Here is a 22470-nt window from a genome sequence, read left to right as displayed (position 1 = left end):
CTGTCTTATCCCTCTGGAAATAGTAAATTCCTTTGTCAGATATCCATTACATTTAACAAGACCAGTGATGTTGGTATAACATAATCTTATCCAATTGCAATAATTGGTACCGAATCCATTCGAGAAAGAACTGCAAACATGTATGAATGATCAACTCTGTCAAATGCTTGAATATGATAAACAGAGACTAGAATCCCACCCACCCCCTCTGAATCCATATATTCCAGTATAGAACGTAACGTCAGTGGAGTGGTAATGATATCCCTACCAGGAACACAACATGTTTGATCTATCGAAACGACATTAGCAATAACACGTGACAAACGCAAAGCCAGAACACAGGATAGAATTTTGTACGACAGAGATAGCAAAGTTTTGGGTCTCCAGTTTTGTAATCTAGTATTGTATAGTAATATTACTATATACATGTTATATACACTAGTTAATCTAGTTCGTTGCTAAAAAATATTAAATTGGATATTTTCCTTCCTCATCCCACATTATACGTTCAAGGCCCTGCATAGCCAGGTGGTTAGGGCTATCGACTCGTTATCTGATGGTCGCGGGTTCTAATCCATGTCACACCGAATATAATCGCTTTTTCAGTCGTGGTAGCGTTATAATGTCACCGTCAATCCCACTATTCGTTTGTGAAATAGTAGCTTAAGAGTTGGCGGTAGGTAGTGAAAACTAAAAGTTTTCCCTCTAAATTTACATTGCTAAATTAGGGATGGCTATCGCAGATAGCCCTCATGTAGCTTTGCACGAAATTTAAAAACAAACAAAGAGTACAAGTCTGTAAACATACCGCTTTCTCACCAGGAGTGTTTGTGTTTGGTTTTTCTTATAGCAAAGCCACCTTGGGATATCTGCTATGTCCACCGAGGGTAATCGAACCCCTAATATTGGCGCTGTAAACCCGTAGACTTACCGCTGTACCAAGGGGATACTCTCACCAGGGGACACGTTCAATAATTCCAACTTTATAACCTCAATTATCATCAGTATTTTTTATATAACTCAATTCGTTTTTGGAATTATTAGAATAAGAATACATTTTAAATGATTGTCTATGTCGCTATGAAAAGCTGTTTGTTTTTCAGAAAATAGGTGGCATTATATTTCATTTGGCAACATGAAGACTAAACGGTCTCTGATAAGCAGTTGTGGAAAATGTTCTATTATTACTTATTTTAACAAGTGTCTAAAAAACAAACAATTATCTTTTACAATCTCATATGTAAACTGAATAAACTTGGAACGATTAAAACGTTTAAATAATACACTTCGTAAAAGTTGGCTCGTCATGACTAGGTGGTCGACTCGCAATCTGTGGGTCGCGGTTTCGAATCCTCGTTACGTCAAATACGCTCGCACTTTCAGATGTGGGGACGTTATTTGTAACGGTCAATCCCACTATTCGTTGGTAAAATAGTTAACGGTGGATGATGATGACTAGCTGCCTTCCTTCTAGTCTTACACTGCTAAATTAAGGACGACTGGCGCAGATAGCCCTCGTGTAGCTTTGCGCGAAATTCATAAGCAAACGTAAAAGTTGGTTTTCTTTTAATAACGGATTTTCTACAATTCCGCTACGCAGATCTCGAAAATAATATCCCTTTTTTTCTGTCACGTAAGGAATTTTTTATAAATAGGGAAGAAAAACTCTCGCTTGGATCAAATTATTTCCTTTACCACAATGAACATTCTTTATTATTATATTTGTTAACAAAAATACAAACAAACTGAAGAAAATGAAAGAATAAAGAATGACAAACGAATAAACATCCTCATTTTTCCTGATTGTTTGTGTAAAATCTACGTCTTTTAGTCTTAAAACTAGTGTTGTTTTCTTTAATTCATGTATTGCGTATTGAAGTTTAGTGAAAAATCCGTACAGTATGGAAAAAAAATAGATATCATTTTCTGATTCAGCGTACAAGAATTACTGTAGAATGTGTAAAAAATTCAAGACAGTAAGACGATCCCAGGCCTGTCTAATCAGTAAATGTTTTTTTAACTCACTGCCTCCATGCTGTCAAACCAAGAATGTTTCGTTTAAAATCTAATCTACCAGTCAGGTTTTCACAAAGCATTACCGAGAGCAGTACGTTCGAAACTATCCATATAAATATTACATAGTAGAAGACAAAGAGGAAAAATACCCATGGCTAATTCAGTATTTTGCTCATAATACTTTTCGCTAACTTTGAAAAACAAATTTGGAATACACACACTTTAGTTAAATTAGTGATGTCAACCTTTTCGGTTAGAGAACTTTTAGAGTTTGTTGTAAGACAACCATACGAACCATCATTTAACAATTGATCTACACTAAAAATGCAATGACATTTGTTCAACATCACTATATATCCTGGCCCAGCATGGCTAGATGGGTTAAGGCGTTTGACTCGTAATCTGAGGGTCGCGGGTTCGAATCCCCATCGTACCAAAAGTGTTCGCCTTTTCAGTCGTGGGGGCGTTATAATGTGAGGGTCAATCCCACTATTCGTTGGTAAAAGAGTAGCCCAAGAGTTGGCGGTTGGTGGTGATGACTAGCTACCTTCCCTCTAGTCTTACCCTGCTAAATAAGGGACCACTAGCCTAAATAGCCCTTGAGTAGCTTTGCACAAAAGACAAAAGAAACAAACTATATATCCTCCATTGTCAACTTGCGTAATAACAATATCACAGTTAGTCATTAAAAAAATGATTTGATATTATTTTGTTAAAATAACATTTGTTAAATGTTGGCCTCGTTCTTAATTTTAGATTTAACGACTCTTTTCAACTTATTGTGAAACTGGATGTATATATATAAACTCTACTGGAAGTAAGCCATATTTCACGAGGAGGGAAACCGAAAAGATATATAACAATAAACTTTATCATTGATTTGGCAAAAATCTTTAAAACTATTAGAATACCATTTGTGATGACAAGAAACGCAATTGAAGTGAAAATGTATCTCAGGACTGCTGGTATGGGTTGGGTATTAACAATTTTACTAATAAAGCAGAAAAACGTTTTCTCTGCTTTGTTAGATCATCTTCAGGTCGAAACTCTTGTTGAAATTAACCAATAAATTAATGAAAATTGAAAATATATTTAGGAAAATAAATCAAACTACCTATCATTTAGTTAAACTCACAGAAACAATTACGTAGGTTTCAATAACAAAAAGGAAAACACATTACGTTAATTTCTCGTTGTAGATAAAAGATTTTGATTGTGTACGACATAACGGTCTCAGGTTTCAAATGGAACAACCACGGGACATTATTTGCTAGCAGTCCAACTTTTTGGATAACCGGAAAATTAATGGGGATACACGTACTCTGGTTATTATACTCCCCAGGCAGGTGCCCCACAGGGACGGAATAATGACCCTACTCTAATTATTTTTTATGTTTATTCTAATTATCTTTTATGTTTATATTAATTATCTTTTATGTTAGTAGCATGTCGCAGCCAGACAAAATTTACTTTGTGTCAGTTTGCTAATGAGGTGGTTATGTGGAAAAATTCTCCAGGCATTTTGATATTTTTCTCTAAAACTCAACTTCTATTAAACTTAATAGAAAAATAGTTCAGTACATGACGCATTAAAATTAAAGCACAAAAACTCGTGCATTCTGTTTCACCAAATCCCACAAGTTAGCAAACAACAATCACCTATAGTACATCTACATGGAACCCTGCTACAGGTGTCCACTTGAAATTAATTGTTTGGTTTTATATACATATATATGATATAAAGAAACATTCTGGATGAAACAAATTAAAAGCAGTAAAAACAATAAACGTAAAATACTAAACTATGTGATTCTAGCTGATGACAATACAGGTGTCTCAGATGAAAACATGCCAAATATTTATAAATCATTCATGAAATCAGTATTAGAAAATGCATCTCCAGATTAATGTACATTACATTAAAAATTCAATCGGAGACAGTGGGCCTCCAGTTTCTTGCTTTATCATAGAGATATCTCGGTATCCCAGAAAATGCAGTGTTTCTCGTGCACACTCATTAACTTTGATAGAGTTTTGAATAAAGATTATTCCACAGTGTCATACGAAACGTCCAGTCCCGTTACTCTACGAAACGTATTCCATTACTCTGAATGGTATTCGGTGTACCTGAGAATACCACATATTGACCACTGTTACTTTAACTAAGAGAAAAGTGATAGTTATAATATAGTTCTAAAACGTATATTGGCGGTAAATTCAGCACTACGTAACATAACGACAAAATATAGAAAACAAAACCGTAATGTTAAAAATTAAATTCAAAACCAAAACTGTTGTCACTCACAACAAAATTCAATATTATGATGTTTATCAAAACGAATTATGATAAAATAAATCTATTCTAGTTCTATCAACACACAGTAAAGAAGACGCACACGAGTTTGTATTTGAACAGTGAATTTTCCGTTTTGTTGAAAGAATTGTATAGTGTGCATAATAATATTAGTTTTTAATAGGAGTACTCATATTTCGTTATGACGAACGTCTATACCGTTAAAAAGTTAAGTTTACAAATTATGGCTCAGCTCTTCACACCTTTATCGCAACATTTATTTTAGCTTATATATTAATAGAATGGATGGGAAAGGTTTATGTACACACACATACATGTTGCATGGTTGTACAGTTTAACATCAAAATGTTTCATGAATATAACTATCAAAAATTTGTTACTCGTGTAACATTATCTTACGAATAGCCTTTCTCCATTATTATAAAATTCTTGACTTGTCACGCATTACGATACGTTTCGAGCCATGTAATATTTGTTGCTATACCATTACATCTGCAGATTATATATAAAAAATTAGAAGAGATATTTCGTGATTTTCGTGTTTGTATATATATATTTAACTTGCAGTATTTACGTGGTAAGTCTTGTCGTGGTGTGTGTAATTCCTTGTTGTCACGAATAAAGTTACCTATGAGGTCAGTTTTGATTTACAAACCACGAAGATAAGGTGATAAACTGGCAGGTGAGAGAATACATGAAATACTCGTGACCAGAATATCTTCATATGTTTACAAAGAGTAGGAAAGACACGTCACAGTCCGGGACTGGAATGTAGAACTGAATACATCCTTGAATTACAGTTAGGTAAATGTTCGTATTCGTTCCTGATTTCATAGGTAATTCAACATTGAAGATTCAATGACGGTATTTATCATAAAGAGAAAAACCTTGGATTAGGTATTCTCATGTGGCAAAGTTATTTCACGGTAAAAAATTCAAGATAAAACAAACAAAACACATACATTGAACAATCTACTAACTCGTGCAGCTGAAGTAACTCTAACAATATAAATACATGCTCAAAGAGTATGTTGTGACCTTGAACTCGAGCCCTATTAGGGGTAATTACTTGTGTTCCTATGATATTCGTGCACCTTCAAATTACCAACTTGTTTTAAACTATTCGCTATTGTTGGGGTCTACGAATTGCGTCATAATAAGTAGTTACATGTTATTGGTTTTTAAAACAAGCTGTATAAATAACCGAATATAAATTGTAAACACTCATTTTAAAGAAAAATAAACGCGAAATCATGACATTAGTTTTGTGCTTAATACCGAATTAATTCTGTGTTAATTTACCGACGTTCGCCCGAAGTTAATTCTCTGAAGTTGAACGGTTCTTAATGTTCGAAATATATAAATGTCCCCGGGTCATATTCTGTAGTTTTCCAATTAATAAACGTGTATGACAATTATAGCTTCCGAGGCTTATAGTATACTTACTGACTGTAGCAAACCAATGTTATTTCATAACGTCTTACGATAGCTTCCATTTACACTCATTAGGCAAGATTTTCAGTTGGCTCAACAATACGCTTGTGTTTTCGAAAAACATATATTGTTGATTCTCACACTCGATAATTTTCTACAAATTTAGAGAAGAGGTAGGACATGCGCAATATATATTTAACAATATACATGCGTTAAACTGAAACAAACGTAGGTATCAAATGTATAACAGTAAATCCGTCACATAACACAGATATTATTTATGTTTAATTTTACCATAATGATTGCTCTGTTATTAGAGCGCCTGGCATGGCCAAGCGCGTCAGGCGTGCGACTCGTAATCCGAGGGTCGCGGGTTCGCACCCGCATCGCGCTAAACATACTCGCCCTCCCAGCTGTGGGGGTGTATAATGTGACGGTCAATCTCACTATTCGTTGGTAAAAGAGTAGCCCAAGAGTTGGCGGTGGGTGGTGACGACTAGCTGCCTTCCCTCTAGTCTTACACTGCTAAATTAGGGACGGCTAGCACAGATAGCCCTCGAGTAGCTTTGTGCGAAATTCCAAAAACAAAACAAAAACAAAACTGTTATTAGAAATCCTGCGTGATGCGTCGTTGGGTGCATAAATAGTTCATAAATATATATACTCTTCAAAAATAGAAACGCAAAAGGGATATCTTTTTTATTTTAAAGAGAAATATATGTAATAACGTTACAAGCTCAGAGTACGTGATGTTACACGTGTTAAGGCACTGATTGTCAGACTAAAATGACAATAAAAGTTGTGCACTTTGAAAACGGAGGAAAGCATCGGATTTTTCGCCAAAACGCATTCGTGTCCAATAAATTTGTTTGAGAGATCTGCATGTTCCGCAAGTGCAACATGTGCAAAATCCCTATAAAATTGACGGGTTCTCGGTTTCCATAGCTCAGTGTTAAGCCACCGACACGCAATACAGTTACGCCAAGACTGACTGAAGCACAACGCAACAACGCCATTGGTCGCTTGTAAGCAAGCGAATCTCGATCAGATGTTGCCAGAGCTGTGAATGCCCACCCAAGTACCAGCACCAGGCTATGGAATCGTCACCAACCACATGAATCAACTCGTGATTGTCCACGATCTTGCAGACCTCGTGTGACCACGCCCGCACAAGATCGCTACATCCGGTTACGTCACCTTCGGGATAGGACCACCACTACGACATCTACTGCCTCAACCATACCAGGGCTGCGTAGGATTTCCGATCAGACCGTACGCAACCGTCTACGAGATTCTTAGGCTCCATGTGCAACCCATATGGTGAACGTCAACGACGTTTTTCAACATTACAACGCCCGTCCTCACACAGCCCGACTCACCACTGTCTTCTTGAGACACCACAACATCAACGTTCTTCCCTGGCCCTCCAGATCACCAGATTTAAACCCCATCGAACATCTTTGGGACGAGTTGGACCGACGTCTGCGACGGCGACAACCTCAACCGCGGACTCTACCTCAGCTTGCAGCAACTTTGCAGGCTGAGTGGACAGCCATTCCACAGGATGTGATTCGTCATGTCATCGCTTCCATGGGCAGAAGATGCCAAGCAGTTATTGATGCTCACGGGGGCATACTCGTTATTGACGTTGAGTGACGTTAAACTTCAACTAGTGAGCGTGGACTTCGCCTTTACAGACTTTGGATGTTCAGCAGTGAATGTGCAAAGTTTCACACATGTCATACAGAACTACCCGGAATAAACTTGTTAACAATTTGTCTCAAATTTTGCCTTTTGCGTTTCTTTTTTTGATGAGTATATTTAAAATCTCACAATTTTCTGGTTAAGTGTTTTAGTGACTGAACAAAAACAAATTTTGAAAACTTTGGAACCTTAAGAACAACTATTGCGTAAGGTCGTTAAACCAAGAATGGCGTACAAGTTTGGTTGCAATACATTTGTTTTGTATTTGATAACAGTAACGATTATCACGCTGTACGACTTTATATGTTCCTATGAAGTAAAAATATTTTAAAAACATTTTCACTGTTCTTCTATTGTGAAATAGGTTTAGAATATACACAATGAGATGGTAATCTGCCTTCCAGTGGCACAATGGTATGTTTCCGGACTTATACTGCTAGAAACCAGGTTTCGAGACCCGTGGTAGATAAAGCACAAATAATCCTTTACGTAGTTTTGTGCTTCATTACAAACAACAATATTATCATATGGAATATATCAACCTTATAACCTGAGCAAAGCTGGATATCTTCGCTATTTAGTAATAAAATGTGACTTATTTCACTATTTAAAAACGAAATATAGTATTTTTATATTACTCGCATATCTTTCATTGAATATAATAATAACGTTATACCCAAGACGGGATAAAATAAGGAACACCTGGCCCTAATTTTGCTACTGATTAATGAATGATTATGTAAAATAAATACTTTTTGGCAATACAACAAGGCTGTTTATAGCCAAGTAGAAGGGACTACAGTATGTTTTGTAACACTAGATAGCGTTTCATCATGACGCATTTTTAATGTCGAGGTTGTGGAAGTGTACGGTTTGGTTTGTTTTAAATGTCGATCAAAGCTACTCAAGAGCTATCTGCGCTAGCCGCCCCTATTTTAGCAGTGTAAAAATAGAGGGAAGGCAGTTAGTTATCACCACCCACCGCCAACTCTTGGGCAACTCTTCTACCAGTGAATAGTGGGATTGACCGTCCGATTATAACGCACCCACGGCTGAAAGGTCGAGCATGTTTGGTGCGACGGGGATTCAAACACGCAACGCTCATATTAAAGTGAATAAAATATGTATATCATCACACTACAGTGGAACTTTTGTTTATATGCATGATACTGGAAAAACTTTTCCATTACACAATATGCAACCCCAACTTCGCGAAATTTTTATCTTGTGCGTATGTAGATTTGCAATAGGGGTCACGATTTTCGCGTCTCGCCTTCATTCTCCGTCACGGAATACTTTATTTTTTTTCATTCGAATGTACAGAAAAAATTGGGCAGCCGAATATGCTGCGCGTAGTGGAGCAAAACGAAGGTAAAGACGTTTACGGAGTTATAAAGCGATGAATAACGTCAGAAACAATTGTGTGTTATCAGTGTTTCAACTATATACCGAGTATTAAAACAAAAAAACTGTCAAATAGCTACAGTATGTTTGTAAATCATTATAATGGTAATTTTGTGATCCAGCGTTTGTATATAGTTTTTCTGTATTACAGTTACTCCACTAGAAACAAACTAAAACAGGTATTGATGCCCCTATTATGTAAAATATGTGGAATGAAAACATGCATCACAGTGTAACGTGTGCTAATGTCTAACACACCACAAAGTGTACAAGCAATTCAATGTACCAATAGTTAAAAGTGAATTTTGTTACCTCGGTTAGGCCTAACTGGTTAATAGATAATGATTAAATGTATTGAAATTCAAAGAACCCAACAGCTAGAACAAAGAAGACTGTTTTATAATTTGATAACCACACTACACTTATATCCTGTGCTGATGAAGCCTTTTTCCCAATATCAGGGCTTTTTAGGCTTACAGGGATAAGGCATACGTAATACTAGTAGTAGTCTACACGCTCTATGTTTATATCGCGATCAACAAATATTCTAGTGTGAATTAGATTAAGTTGGTTAATTATAATTATTATCGATTTTATTTAAGTCCCTCAGAGACGAGACTTGTCTGGTACGAATTAATACTAAACATTATGTAATTTTTTTATTTCAACATAATTTTTGTAAAAACTATTATTATTATTATCGCTTTATTAGTTTGTTTGTTTGTTTTTGAGTTTCGCACAAAGCTACTCGAGGGCTATCTGCGCTAGTCGTCCCTAATTTAGCAGTGTAAGACTAGAAGGAAGGCAGCTAGTCATCACCGCCAACTCTTGGGCTACTCTTTTGCCAATGAATAGTGGGATTGACCGTCACATTATAACGCCCCCACGGCTGAAAAGGCGAGAATGTTTGGTGCGACCGGGATTCGAACCCGCGACCCTCATATTATGAGTCGAGTATTTTAACCCACCTAGCCATACCGGGCCACTGGCTAGGAGGAAGAATTCTTTTGCACCTAACCCTCCTGGGTATCTAAAATCCAACAAATACCACAAAGAAGAAACGAATTGGCAAACCAGCAAATCTTGTTCCTAGAGCAACCACAGCGCCAACAGGAGAAAACGCCATTAATGAAACCCACGATTAAAAGCAAAAAAGAATATGTTTAAGTAAACTAGAAGAGCAGATACTGTTGAATTATTGTTATTGTTATTATATTTATTGTTATTAGCTGTATTTTTAACGTTTTAATTCAACTGTTTGATAAAGGGAGCTTTTAACGTGCAGGCATGCCAATGAAATTTATGAAAAAAAGAGGAAAAGGTATATAGCCTGGCGCTAGAGGCGCCACAGCGCCTGACTTGGGGTGTCCGGGGGCATGCCCACCGGGAAATTAAAAAAAAATGGATGCTATTTGGTGTGATTTGGTGCAATCTGGGACATAATTTCTTTATGTTTTTTGACATTGCAATGTTGGAAAAGTACACAATATATATCATATAAAATAACAAAAGGAAATTAAAAGACTAAATCAAACTAATAAAAACTATAACTTTCATTTACAGTTTTAGCAGATTGATTTATTCTTTAATTTGCATTCATTTTAGAAGATATATCAAAATATCTAAAATTAACAAATAAAATAAAAAGTAAATAAATGAAATTTAAGATTGTTTATTTGCTATTTATTCAGTTTAATTTTTTCTAAATCAAAATATATTAGTAATATGAGTTAATAAAGCCAAAATAACTCAGTAAATATTTCAAATACAAATCATTTCATTATTATCCTTTTTGTCATCAATAACATCATCATCATCAACTACTGGTATGCTGCCAATTAAATGTTTTACAGTCATTGCCAATAACTACTTCTCTGCTGCATATATTCCATACAATTTTCAAATCACATAAAATTACTCTTTTGACTAATCATGACTACCTACAGTTCAAATTGTTCATCTATGCAATCTTGTCATTATACTACTGGTACCTTAATGTCAGTGAATTTTCCATATTTTCACAAATTGACAATACAAACTAAAACAGCATACGAAGGAAAGCTACGACATTGCTTAAAAATTCAACTACTGATATGGTTCAATATTAAACTACTGATATCAGTGATATGCCTCAGAAATTAAATGGCATGGCCAAGCGCTTAAGGCGTGCGACTCGTAATCCGAGGGTCGCGGGTTCGATCCCGCGTCGCGCTAAAACATGCTCGCCCTCCCAGCCGTGAGGGTGTATATGTGACGGTCAATCCCACTATTCGTTGGTAAAAGAGTAGCCCAAGAGTTGGCGGTGGGTGGTGATGACTAGCTGCCTTCCCTCTGGTCTTACACTGCTAAATTAGGGACGGCTAGCACAGATAGCCCTCGAGTAGCTTTGTGCGAAATTCCAAAACAAACAAACAAAGAAATTAAATTTTGTACAGTCACTGACATCAACAACTACTGCTCTGCTGCATGTATTCCATTAAAATTTCAAATTACTTAAAATTACTCTACATGACTACCTACAGTAAAACTTGTTCATCTATACAATCTTGTCAGTAAATTACTGGTACCTCAATTTCAGTATATTTTTCATTCTTTCACAATACAAACTGAAACAGCAAATCAAGGAAAGCTTTGACATTGCTTCAAAATAAAATTAATGATATGCTTTAAAATAAAGCACTGGCACTGTATGATGCAGATTATAATAAAATGTTTTTCAGTCACTGATATCAACTTCTGCTCTGCTGCATAAATTACAGTCAAATTTCAAATCACTTAATTTCCTTTAATCAATCTTGGCTACTTTCCTCTTTTTCGAGACAAGGGTTTCCAGTGCTCTCTTCCGAGCTTTTTTTCTCTCCTTCTCTGAATGGGCAGCTCTCTGGACTTTTTCTTTAGCCAAGGTGGCTGGGCCAGATTTCACAAAACCATAGGCCTCAAGCCTTTCTGCCCTTTTCTTCTGATTCTCCCTCAGCTTTGAGGTATACTTTGAAGCTGCTGATCTAATGTCCTTACACATTCTCTTGTCTACAGGATCAAAATGAACATCTTTCCTTTTAAACATTTCAATTGCTGTTGTTTCTTTGGAGCGTAGAGAATATTTTATCGTTTGGTATGCACACGATACCAGACCACGAGACCTGCAACGAGACGAAACGAGACTGCCTCCAAGAGGGCGGTCAGATTTTTTTTTTTCTGCAATAAACATTGAAAAAATACGATTTCTCCTCAAAAACCACCTACCCGGCCCCCAAATCGCTCATATTTTCTCCTCGAATTTACACGAATCTCATGGGTGATCGTTGGCCGTTTGAAAACCGCGGAAATCCGCGTTTCAGCGGAAAAATGGCACGCATGAACGTGATGATGAAGATGAATTTAGAAAGTTTATAAAAACAGATCTAGAATATTTAGACCATTCGGGAATGTTAGTGATCGAAATACTTTACAAAATTTCTAAAACAAAATATCTTATAAATAGGAGAATCAGTGAAGTGCTGAGTAAATTTCACTTTGTTGAGTGACTGAGAAATTAGTGGAGTATTCAGATCAATGAATTTAGTTACTCGATCAAATAGCAGTAAAATTGTATCATTAACAACTAAATATTTTTCGAAAGTGAAAATTATTTGTGAATCTAGACCTACAACTGTGTACAAATGATAGTAGCCTGTAGAAAATGTTAAGGAAGAAATAAATTACTTTGTTATCGCTACATGAACTGGCTTTGCATATTTTCACCCGATAATTTAAATGACCCCCACCAAAATAAAGAGTATGTTGCAGTATTATTATCCAAGCTGAATAATTATGTAAACTGCGCATATGTAAAACACAAATAGTATTATATACAAGTATAAGTTTCGTACATGTGTTATTATATGCACTATCCAATTACCCGTGGCGCCAGTGCTCACTTGAGGTGCCAGCAATTGGTGGGGATAACGGTTTTGGTGGCTATGAGTGATTTGCAACTTTGTATAGTAATTTCTGTTAATTTTTTTTTCTGATGATATTCATTGCTTTGTAACTATGTGATTTGTGAAGAACAATTAAATCCGCGAGTGACGTATTCATGACGTCATATTTGCACCCTGCTTCGAGAATATTTTGCCAAGTTTTTTCCAAATTATACCACCCATACCAGACAGACTCCTACATATTACAATAATGTACTTTAATAAGAATTAGATGAAAAACGAATTACTATGGAAACTAGACAGGTACCTCATACATGATGAAGCTAGCGCTAAATATCTCTTCCCAGTTAACTTTTATTTTAAATATTAAAATAAATAAATAAAAATATATATAAATTTTAAATAATAATAATAAGATAATAATAAAAATATATACACATATATATATATGTATTAAACAATAAAAAAATGCCACCAATAAACTTGACATTCTGCTGATAGAATAAAATAATCACTGTTTATGAGCCACAATACATGGACATTGTCCTGAAAAGGATCAAAATAATATTCAGTTCTACAATTACGAGGTCTGTTCAAAAAATACGCGGACTGTTTGAATTGCGCGGTACGGCCTGGCATGGCCGAGCGCGTAAGGCGTGCGACTCGTAATCCGAGGGTCGCTGGTTCGCGCCCGCGTCGTGCTAAACATGCTCGCCCTCCCAGCCGTGGGGGTGTATAATGTGGCGGTCAATCCCACTATTCGTTGGTAAAAGAGTAGCCCAAGAGTTGGCGGTGGGTGGTGATGACTAGCTGCCTTTCCTCTAGTCTTACACTGCTAAATTAGGGACGGCTAGCACAGATAGCCCTCGAGTAGCTTTGTGCGAAATTCCAAAACAATCAATCAATCAAGAATTGCGCGGCTCCAGTTGGTTCCAGGGAATCCGCTTGGTGTCGCTAGGTTCGCAAAGATCAGCTGATTACGACGCCATTTCCCGATTGCAGATATCTTTATTTGTGTATTAACTACGCGGTTTTAAGTGAAGTGCGATTTTTTCGTTTGGCGGATTTCAAAATGAATGACCTGAAGAAGCAACGACTTGCTGTGAAATTTTGTGTTAAACTTGGAAAATCTGCGACTGAAACTTTTGCTATGCTTAACACGGCTTACGGTGATGTTGCTATGAAGCGTACGGCATGTTTCAAGTGGCATGAACGTTTTAAGGATGATCGACAGTCCATTGAAGATGATGAGCCCCCTGGACGTCCTTCCACGTCAAATGACGACCCACACGTCGACAAAATCAACACCCTGGTGCGGGCAAATCGACGTCTGACTGTCAGGGAGCTTGCTGAAGAGTGTGGGGTATCAGTTGGATCTTGTTACGAGATTTTGACCGAAAAATTGAAGATGCACCGCGTTGCTGCGAAATTTGTGCCTCAGAACTCGTGAGTTTTTGGCCAAACACTCGATCACTGTTCTTCCCCACCCCCCTACTCACCTGACCTTGCTCCTTGCGATTCTTTCTTTTTCCCCAAACTCAAAAGACCCTTAAAAGGAAGAAGATTTGAGACGATTCCCGAGATTAAGGCAAATGCGACGAAGGAGCTGGAGGACATTACAAAAGAAGCGTACCAGGACTGTTTCAACAAGTGGAAACACCGTTGGGATAAGTGTGTGCGTTGGGGAGGAGAGTACATTGAAGGGGTCCCAGACCTGTAACTTCTAAATAAAGTACATTTTGTTTTATGACGTCAGTCCGCTTTTTTTCTGAACAGCCCTCGTATAAATACCAATCCGTCAAGAACATAAGTACGGGGAGGAGGAAGAAGTCACAGAGAACCTGACCCTCCAGGGTATGAACTTTTCTTACCCAAACACCGACGACATGTTTTTTTTCCAATGTGTAACCACAAATGACAGTTTTTGTTTTAATACTCGGTTTCTAGTTGAAACACTGATAGCACACAACTGTTTCTGACATTATTCATTGCTTTATAACTCCGTAAACGTCTTTACCTTCGTTTTGCTCCATTACGCGCAGCATATTCGGCTGCCCAATTTTTTTCTGTACATTCAAATGAAAAAAATAAAGTTCTCCGTGACGGAAAATGAAGGCGAAACGCGAAAATCGTGACCCCTATTGCAAATCTACATATGCACAAGATAAAAATTTCGCGAAGTTGGGTTTGCATATTGTGTAATGAAAAAGTTTTTCCAGTATCATGCATATAAACAAAAGTTCCACTGTAGTGTGATGATATACATATTTTATTCACTTTAATATGAGCGTTGCGTGTTTGAATCCCCGTCGCAGCAAACATGCTCGACCTTTCAGCCGTGGGGGCGCTATAATCGGACGGCCAATCCCACTATTCATTGGTAAAAGAGTTGCCCAAGAGTTGGCGGTGGGTGGTGATGACTAGCTGCCTTCCCTCTAGATTTACACTGCAAAATTAGGGACGGCTAGCGCTGATAGCCCTCGTGTAGCTATGCACGAAATTAAAAAAAACAAAAACAAAAATATTTTATTTAGTTAGAAATAATAAACAAATAACATTGAATTTAAAAACAAAACCAACAACAACCACACAATCAATTTATGTTTCACTCTGGTTAATGATTGGTTTGTATTTTCAGTTCAAATTTAGCTGTTTATTAGTCTTAATCTTTAAGAACCAATATCTGACTCAAAAGCAGAAAATATGAATATAGTGGTAGATGTTGGAGCATTTCCTCAGATTCTGACCTCTAAAAAGTGCATGGCTGTGTACCATTTTACCGTGCTATTTTCTTTGACCTAAGTAATCCTTAAATTGAATCACCCAAACGCTATGGTCGTGCTACATCTCAATAATTGTATTATTCCTCTCTCCTCTTATCCTTTTGGTATTATTGCGCTTGTATCATAAAATAAAAATATTGTATTCTCTGTTACTTACCCGAGTGATCCTATCCTGCTGTCTTTACACACTTAACAACACGTCACGTTTAGTTGTTTGTTTTACAGTAGGTTCGTCTACGCACAACCATCCCCGGTCTTATATTGATAAACGACTGAACTCTCACTCGTAGAACACGCCCACGGTCTCAAAGTGCAAGGCGCATTTTTGCAGCAAGGAGAAGAAACCATAAACTCTCGGATTCATAGCGCGGCAATACTTATTAACAGGCCAAGTCTGCCTCATTCTTTCAACGGATGAACATTTATCCAGAAAGCTGTTATTACTACCTGATTATCTTGAAGTCATTTTAGCTGAAATATATCAACACACTTACTGATTAATACAGTAAACTACATTGGTGATTCACCACTTTCTTCGGCGCCACACACACGCAGAATTTGCTGTTTAAATATGTTAATCGTATATGCAAACTTTATATAAACTATATATTTGTTTTTCATAATAGTAACAATCTTTGAGGATTTTCTGAGTTGAATAAGTTGTACATCAAATCTTTTATATTCATTGATATTACTGGAACGTCAACGAATAGCTCAAAGCATTTATTATTATTATCGAGTGCTCCTGCATGTCACATAAAAGTCTGCTGTGCACATCATGTTTTTATATATTGTTTTAAAAAAAAAAAACAACAGATATTGGTTTATTTTGAATTTCGCGCAAAGCTACACGATGGCTATCAGCGCTAGCCGTCCCTAATTTAGCAGTGTAAGACTAGAGGGAAGGCAGCTAGTCATCACCACTCACCACCAACTCTTGGGCAACTCTTTTACCAACAAATATTGAGATTGACCGTTACATTAGAACGCCTCCACGGCTGAAAGGGCGAGCATGTTTGGTGTGACAGAAATTCAAACCCGCGACCCTCAGGTTACGAGTCGAGTGCCTTAACCACCTGGCTGTGCCGGGCAAACAGGTATTCTATGCTTCACACTTGAACATTTGCCCTCATATAAACACATAATGTGCTATGCTGGGTGCTACCAGAATGAGATTTGTATAACACTGTGATATCACGTGCTCTTATTATGAATGTTTGTATAAATACCGACAGAAAGGGAAGGGTCAGGCAATCCAACATGTTTTCATGTTCTAAAACTCACGTTATTATCTTATCGCGAAAAACGAAGAAAGAAAAAAAAGAACAACAAACTTATTTGTAACCTTTTAATAATATCTATACTTTTATCACGAGATATAGACACTCTTTTAAACACTTGGTTACATAACACACGAAAAATAGCAAAGTAATTTGTAGTGAAAAAGGATAGAATCTTAACGTTGACAATAGAAATACTTAAGTATATATAGCTTTAAATCCTTTACATTTAGTTAAGTAATTTTATTTTGTCAGTCGCACGACTGTGTATATACATATATGCTCGAATTACAACAATACATAGATTATGGAGTGATTTTCATCCAGAGTTATGCAAAGGTAGTACAGTTGCTTAACAAGAGTAAGTTTACTTTCTACCGATGTTAACGCCTCATCGCCATAGTTGTGTTATATATAACGTATAGAGGCCATGGAACACAGCTGAGAGTAGAGTATCTGTGGGTTAAGACTCATGAAAAACTTAATTCACAGAAAAGGTCTTAGAAAGGTCACAACTTTTGTTTTCGGTCGCTGTTTCTCTATCCTTGACATACAATCTGCATGTGTGTACGCTGGGGGGAGTTTTAGAAAATCATTGCATGTACATAAACAGTTTCTTTCAACTAACCTAATAGATCCACACAAAATAAACATGCGCGAAGAGATCTTGTTGGTTTTGTGTTTAACTTTCTCAGGCTTTAGGACGCGACAGTTAGCGCGATGTTGTTTCAGTTTACAAACTGAGTCTGAGAACTATGCATCCCTCTGTTGGCTCGTCATGTCGACGTGACTTACTAATTTCTATATGTATGTGTGACGTAAGATGCTTCATATTTTTTGTTTTTATCTATTCTTCTCTATTAAACAGTGCGTAGGCAGCATAAATTATTCGACGAAATCATTGTGAGGTTACGTTATAAACAGTAAAGTTTCCATTGTTAAGGACTACATTGTCGATACTGTTCATAATAAACTATCTATCATACAGAGAATATCAATACAATGAACAAAGTGTCTCTAATACATAAGCACAATGTTACACTGCAAACAATGAAGTATTTCTTATACATAGATAAAACACTGACATTGGAAACAACAAAGTATCTTATAAACTGTAAACAACAAAGCGTATATTATACAGAGGTACACCACTACACTGTAAACGGCAAATGTATCTTAGACAGAAATGCAGCACTGACACTGTTAAATAACAGCTACTTTTGTAGAAAGGTAAAATATAATTATGATATATATAGAATGTTTGTTAAATTTCAGAGAGAATTTGGGTTGTTTTGAATTTGGTGCAAAGCAACTCGAGGGCTATCTGCGCTAGCTGTCCCTAACTTCACAGTGTAAGACTAGATGAAAGGCATCTAGTCATTACCACCCACCGCCATCTCTTAAGCTGTTCTTTTAACAACAAATAGTGGGGTTGACTTTCACATAATAACGCCCCAACGACTGAAAGGGCGAGCATGTTTGGTGCGACAAGGATTCGAACCCGCATCCCTCGGATTAGGAGGCGAGTGCCTTAACCACCGGGTCAACCCGGGCCTATTTCAGAGAGTGTCCTGTCTATCTAATTGTCTGTTTCTCAGTTCTGTTAATTGCAGAGCTGGAAACTTTATTTTATCAGGTACAGGCATGGTTGTTCTTCCAACACATTTTGTTAAAAACTGCAGTTAGAACCATAAAACATTTTTTTTTTGTGTAGCTTAAAACTACATTCATTTCAGTGAATGATGTAAAGTTCTAATGTTCAAGAATTAAAATTATTAGCTTTTTGGTTAATTGAAAGAACAAATTTTTAAGAATTGCTGTTAAAACCATAAAACAAGTTTCTGTAGCTGAAAACTACATCCATTTCAGTGAGTGTTGTAAACTTCTAACATTCGAGGATTAAACGTTAAAGCTTTTTATTAATTCAAAGAACACCTTCATAACTGGTTACATGAGTTCTGCCATAAAGTCCTATATATACAAATGTACATATTTGAAAACGTAGTTGGCCAAATCCTAATTATAACAACAAGAGGAAAGTGTCTATTTCAAGATAATACACTACCAAAACGGACAGCTTAACTGAACCTGTTTTACTGGGCTAATTACTCCAAAGATTGATGTATTCTGATCGCCAAAATGTCGATAACCTTACTATTTGAACCCTCGAACAACCACAATTTGCGATCTGTTTATTTATTTTTGGGCTGTCGGCTACTAACTAAAGTTTGAAAATATGGAAATATTCAGACAAAGCGCCTTTACAAAACTGGTTATTCACGAGCGGGCACACAGACACACATATGTTCGTGTGTGTGTGTGTGTACGCGTGCGTAACAACTCTTTATTCTTTCGAATGGTTTGTTTACATACGTGTGTGCCAATACTGACTTGTGGTATTACATGCTGTGTAACATCCTTTCCTGTATCGTTTGAAATGGCTACGTTATATAAACTATGTAGGCAACGTTTTCACTAACTTCCACTCTCATCTTGATGAAAGGAAGCGGAAGCTACACTGAAAATATTTTCATGAAGTTCATACACCTAGATAGGTGAAGCACAAAGTTTGTGCTGATGACAGGAACACTGTCATGCGAATTAAACTTAAACTTGTTTCATTATGTAAATGCTTTAATTCAAAAGATTATTTTTAAAAGCATTGTGGAAGAGTTCTAGTCTAACTGATTCAAGTTCAAATATGTATCTTTTGTGTACAACACTGTTGAAGTACACAGAAAAAATAGGTCTAGTATTTAAATGATGACGTTATATCTCCATAAGCTTAAGTATAAACTGATTCATATATATTATGTAAATATTGGAATGTGGTTAGCTCAAACCTTTAAAACACTCAGTTTTAGATATGTTTTATCGTATCAGGACTAATCTAATTTAACAATAGCGCCAACTTATAATGATCGAACAGATTGTACGTTCTGAAATTCCAAGAATAAGCCATTTTCGAAAAAATATATATTTTTATAGCTGTAAAATAATGACCAATGATTCAATCAATTTAAATATGAATACCTAACTATGTGATTTTTCCCTTCTAATTTGTCACTCATTACACTTTTATAACACGACTCTTTAAGTATAAAAAAGCAACAAAAATTTCGCAGTTTGCAAATATAAAGATATTTTTTATAAAAACGTTAGCAAAGGAAACTATTGAATATATTATGGGTATCTGTGCTTAATAAGGTTTTATGTAGAAATCACTAGATTAGGTTGTGCCTTATGAAACAGTTTTATAAATAATTAGCCACATACATATTAATCTCAGTCAAGAGCTTTGATCCGAGGGTTATGGGTTCGAATCCCCGTCACACCAAACACGTTCGTCCTTTCAGTCGTTGGGACGTTATTATGTTATGGTCAATCCCATTATTTGTTGGTAAAAGAGTAGTCCAAGAGTTGGGGGTGGGTGGTGATGACTAGCTGCCTTCCCTCTACTCTTACACTGTTAAATTGCCCCCCCGCTAGTACAACGGTAAGTCTACGGATTTACAACGCTAAAATCAGGGGTTCGATTCCACTCGGTGGGCTCAGCAGATAGCCCGTTGTGTCTTTGCTAAAAGAAAAAAACACACACACTGCTAAATTAGGGACGGCTAGCGCAGATAGCCCTCGTGTATCCTTGCGCGAAATTCAAAATAAACCAAACCAAGAGTTTTGATCCAAAATCTTTTGGTTTATTGTGGCTATCTGCGGCACAGCTACTTGAACTACCTACCGCCGTTCGTAGTTTTGAAATACTAACCAAATTGAAAGCAGTCAATGCAAGCTAAAAGATGGCCTGTGACTTTTATGAAACATTAACGGCTTAACCATTTGGTTTCTGATGGTTCCAAAATAGAACTCCACGACAGGGCTAATCCGTGACCTAATTTCTCGTAAAATATAAATTAACAAAATTACAACACGCATGTGAAGTGATTACGAAGGTAAGGCATAAAAATACGGTGATCAGAACTTAAACTAATAAAAGTAATATACATATATATATATTTATGCCCACTGAAGTAAACTCAATCTCCACAAATTAGAGATCCTGTTGCCAGTAGGTCAACGGCAAGCTCACTGAAGTACAACGCTAAAAATCCAGGGTTAGATTCCTCGCGGTAAATAGGCCACAGATAACCTATTGTATAGCTTTGCACTAAAAAAACAACATGTATACACACTTAATATTTCTGTACAAGTAACAGTGGAACACAACGAAGATTGTAGTTCTCCATGAATAGTACGAATCCACAAAGGTCGCGACAATATCGTTGTGTTTGCTTCGTAAATGGCTATTTGGTAAATGGACACAAGAGAACCCAATATAACAGTAAAATGTTAATGAAACAACATTTGAAGAAACTTTGCGTTTCTTTACATTTCTCTTTTTCTGCGGCATACGATCACCAATCAAACATTAAATCTTTATCAGTACTTCTTGATGGAAGTACTGTAAGTGATTTTTTTCTGAGTTGTAAAAAATTAAACTATAAGCGCTAAGAAAACCAGTAAATGGGGAACATTTTGAAAGCTGGCATGAGACACCCACTTTCCTTTTACAGTACTCTGTTACGACACTTTCTTCCTCAGTAAGGTTACAGAATTGCTATGCTAAAATCGGGGTTAGATTTTTCGCGGCGAGCAGTGTAAAAATTGTGTAGCTTTCGCTAAGAAAACAACAACAATTTTTGTCACCGATGGATTAGGAATAAGTGTATATACTTACAACAACAAAATTCAGAGTTCGATATCCCTGAACAAGGTATAAATAGTCCATTATTTAGCTTTGTACTGAGAAGTCAGCAACAACAATTATCACTTTCTCTTGTAGCATCTCCTTCATTGCGAGGATTTGGTTGTAGCTTCTAGTTATGTGTAACATTGCTAACTAATTCACGAGATTAACTCGAAATTCGTTTGAGAACAAACGTTTTTGTACGATTAATAAACTATTTTTTTTTTTAGCCTTGTCTCATCACAATAAAAGCTTGATCATCAGAATCTTCCAAATATAGTTAAGCGGCTCGTGCCCATGTAATATATCATCGATCGATATTTACAGGCAACACCGAGATAAGGTTTATGTGTGATGTGAACACCACATCCGAGAAACCTGTTGGAATAATTTGATGCTTGATATTTGATGAAAGAATCATTATCTCACGAGAAATAGTTCGAATTATATCTTACCTTCAGTTTGAATAATCTGTAAAGGATGAACTGCCAAAATATACAATAGAACTCGCATTACAGTGACAACACGCAGTTTGCCATTTGTTGGTACGCCCGCCCGCTTACTTACTTCAATTTGCTCCGTCAGATGGCAGGACATGCACTTGTCAAACAAAAGTGTTCACAGCCTCGCACTCACTCACTTTTGGGATGATGTCATCGGAAGAAGAGTCGATTTTAAACATAAGGGGTTGCTAGTGCGTGGAGCGTGACAGTTTACACGAGATTGACAACAGTATTTTCTTTACAGTGTTTTAAAGTTAAGCGTACTTGAATGTTGCCGAGTTTATTTTGATTAAGTTTTACTATCCATACCAGCCGTCTTGAGAATACATTCTTATTTTAAGCGAGTTATCGTAGTAACGAAACAATTC

At 36.5% G+C, this 22470-nt stretch overlaps 1 protein-coding gene across 4 annotated transcripts in view; it reads right to left on the bottom strand.

Annotated features, from left to right (window-relative positions):
• LOC143256736 (tubulin polymerization-promoting protein homolog) overlaps nt 1–22212 on the bottom strand; it is a 44512-nt gene extending 22300 nt beyond the window's left edge. Inside the window, exon 1 of one of the 4 annotated variants that reach the window (XM_076514349.1) lies at nt 22055–22212. Coding sequence is in view for 1 of the 4 variants with exons in the window: in XM_076514347.1 (XP_076370462.1) it covers nt 21591–21641 (51 nt within the window). In the remaining 3 variants the exon portion in view is untranslated. Of the gene's footprint in view, nt 1–15732; nt 15876–21590; nt 21737–22054 lie in introns of those variants that run through there. The other 3 variants (XM_076514348.1, XM_076514347.1, XM_076514350.1) reach the window with 3 other exon arrangements.
• Between the last annotated feature and the right edge of the window lie 258 nt (nt 22213–22470).

This window comes from Tachypleus tridentatus, chromosome 7 (assembly GCF_004210375.1).
Source record: "Tachypleus tridentatus isolate NWPU-2018 chromosome 7, ASM421037v1, whole genome shotgun sequence".
Taxonomy (NCBI): domain Eukaryota; kingdom Metazoa; phylum Arthropoda; class Merostomata; order Xiphosura; family Limulidae; genus Tachypleus; species Tachypleus tridentatus.
The sequence above is the reverse complement of the archived record's forward strand: the minus strand, read 5'-3'. Positions and strand labels throughout refer to the sequence as shown.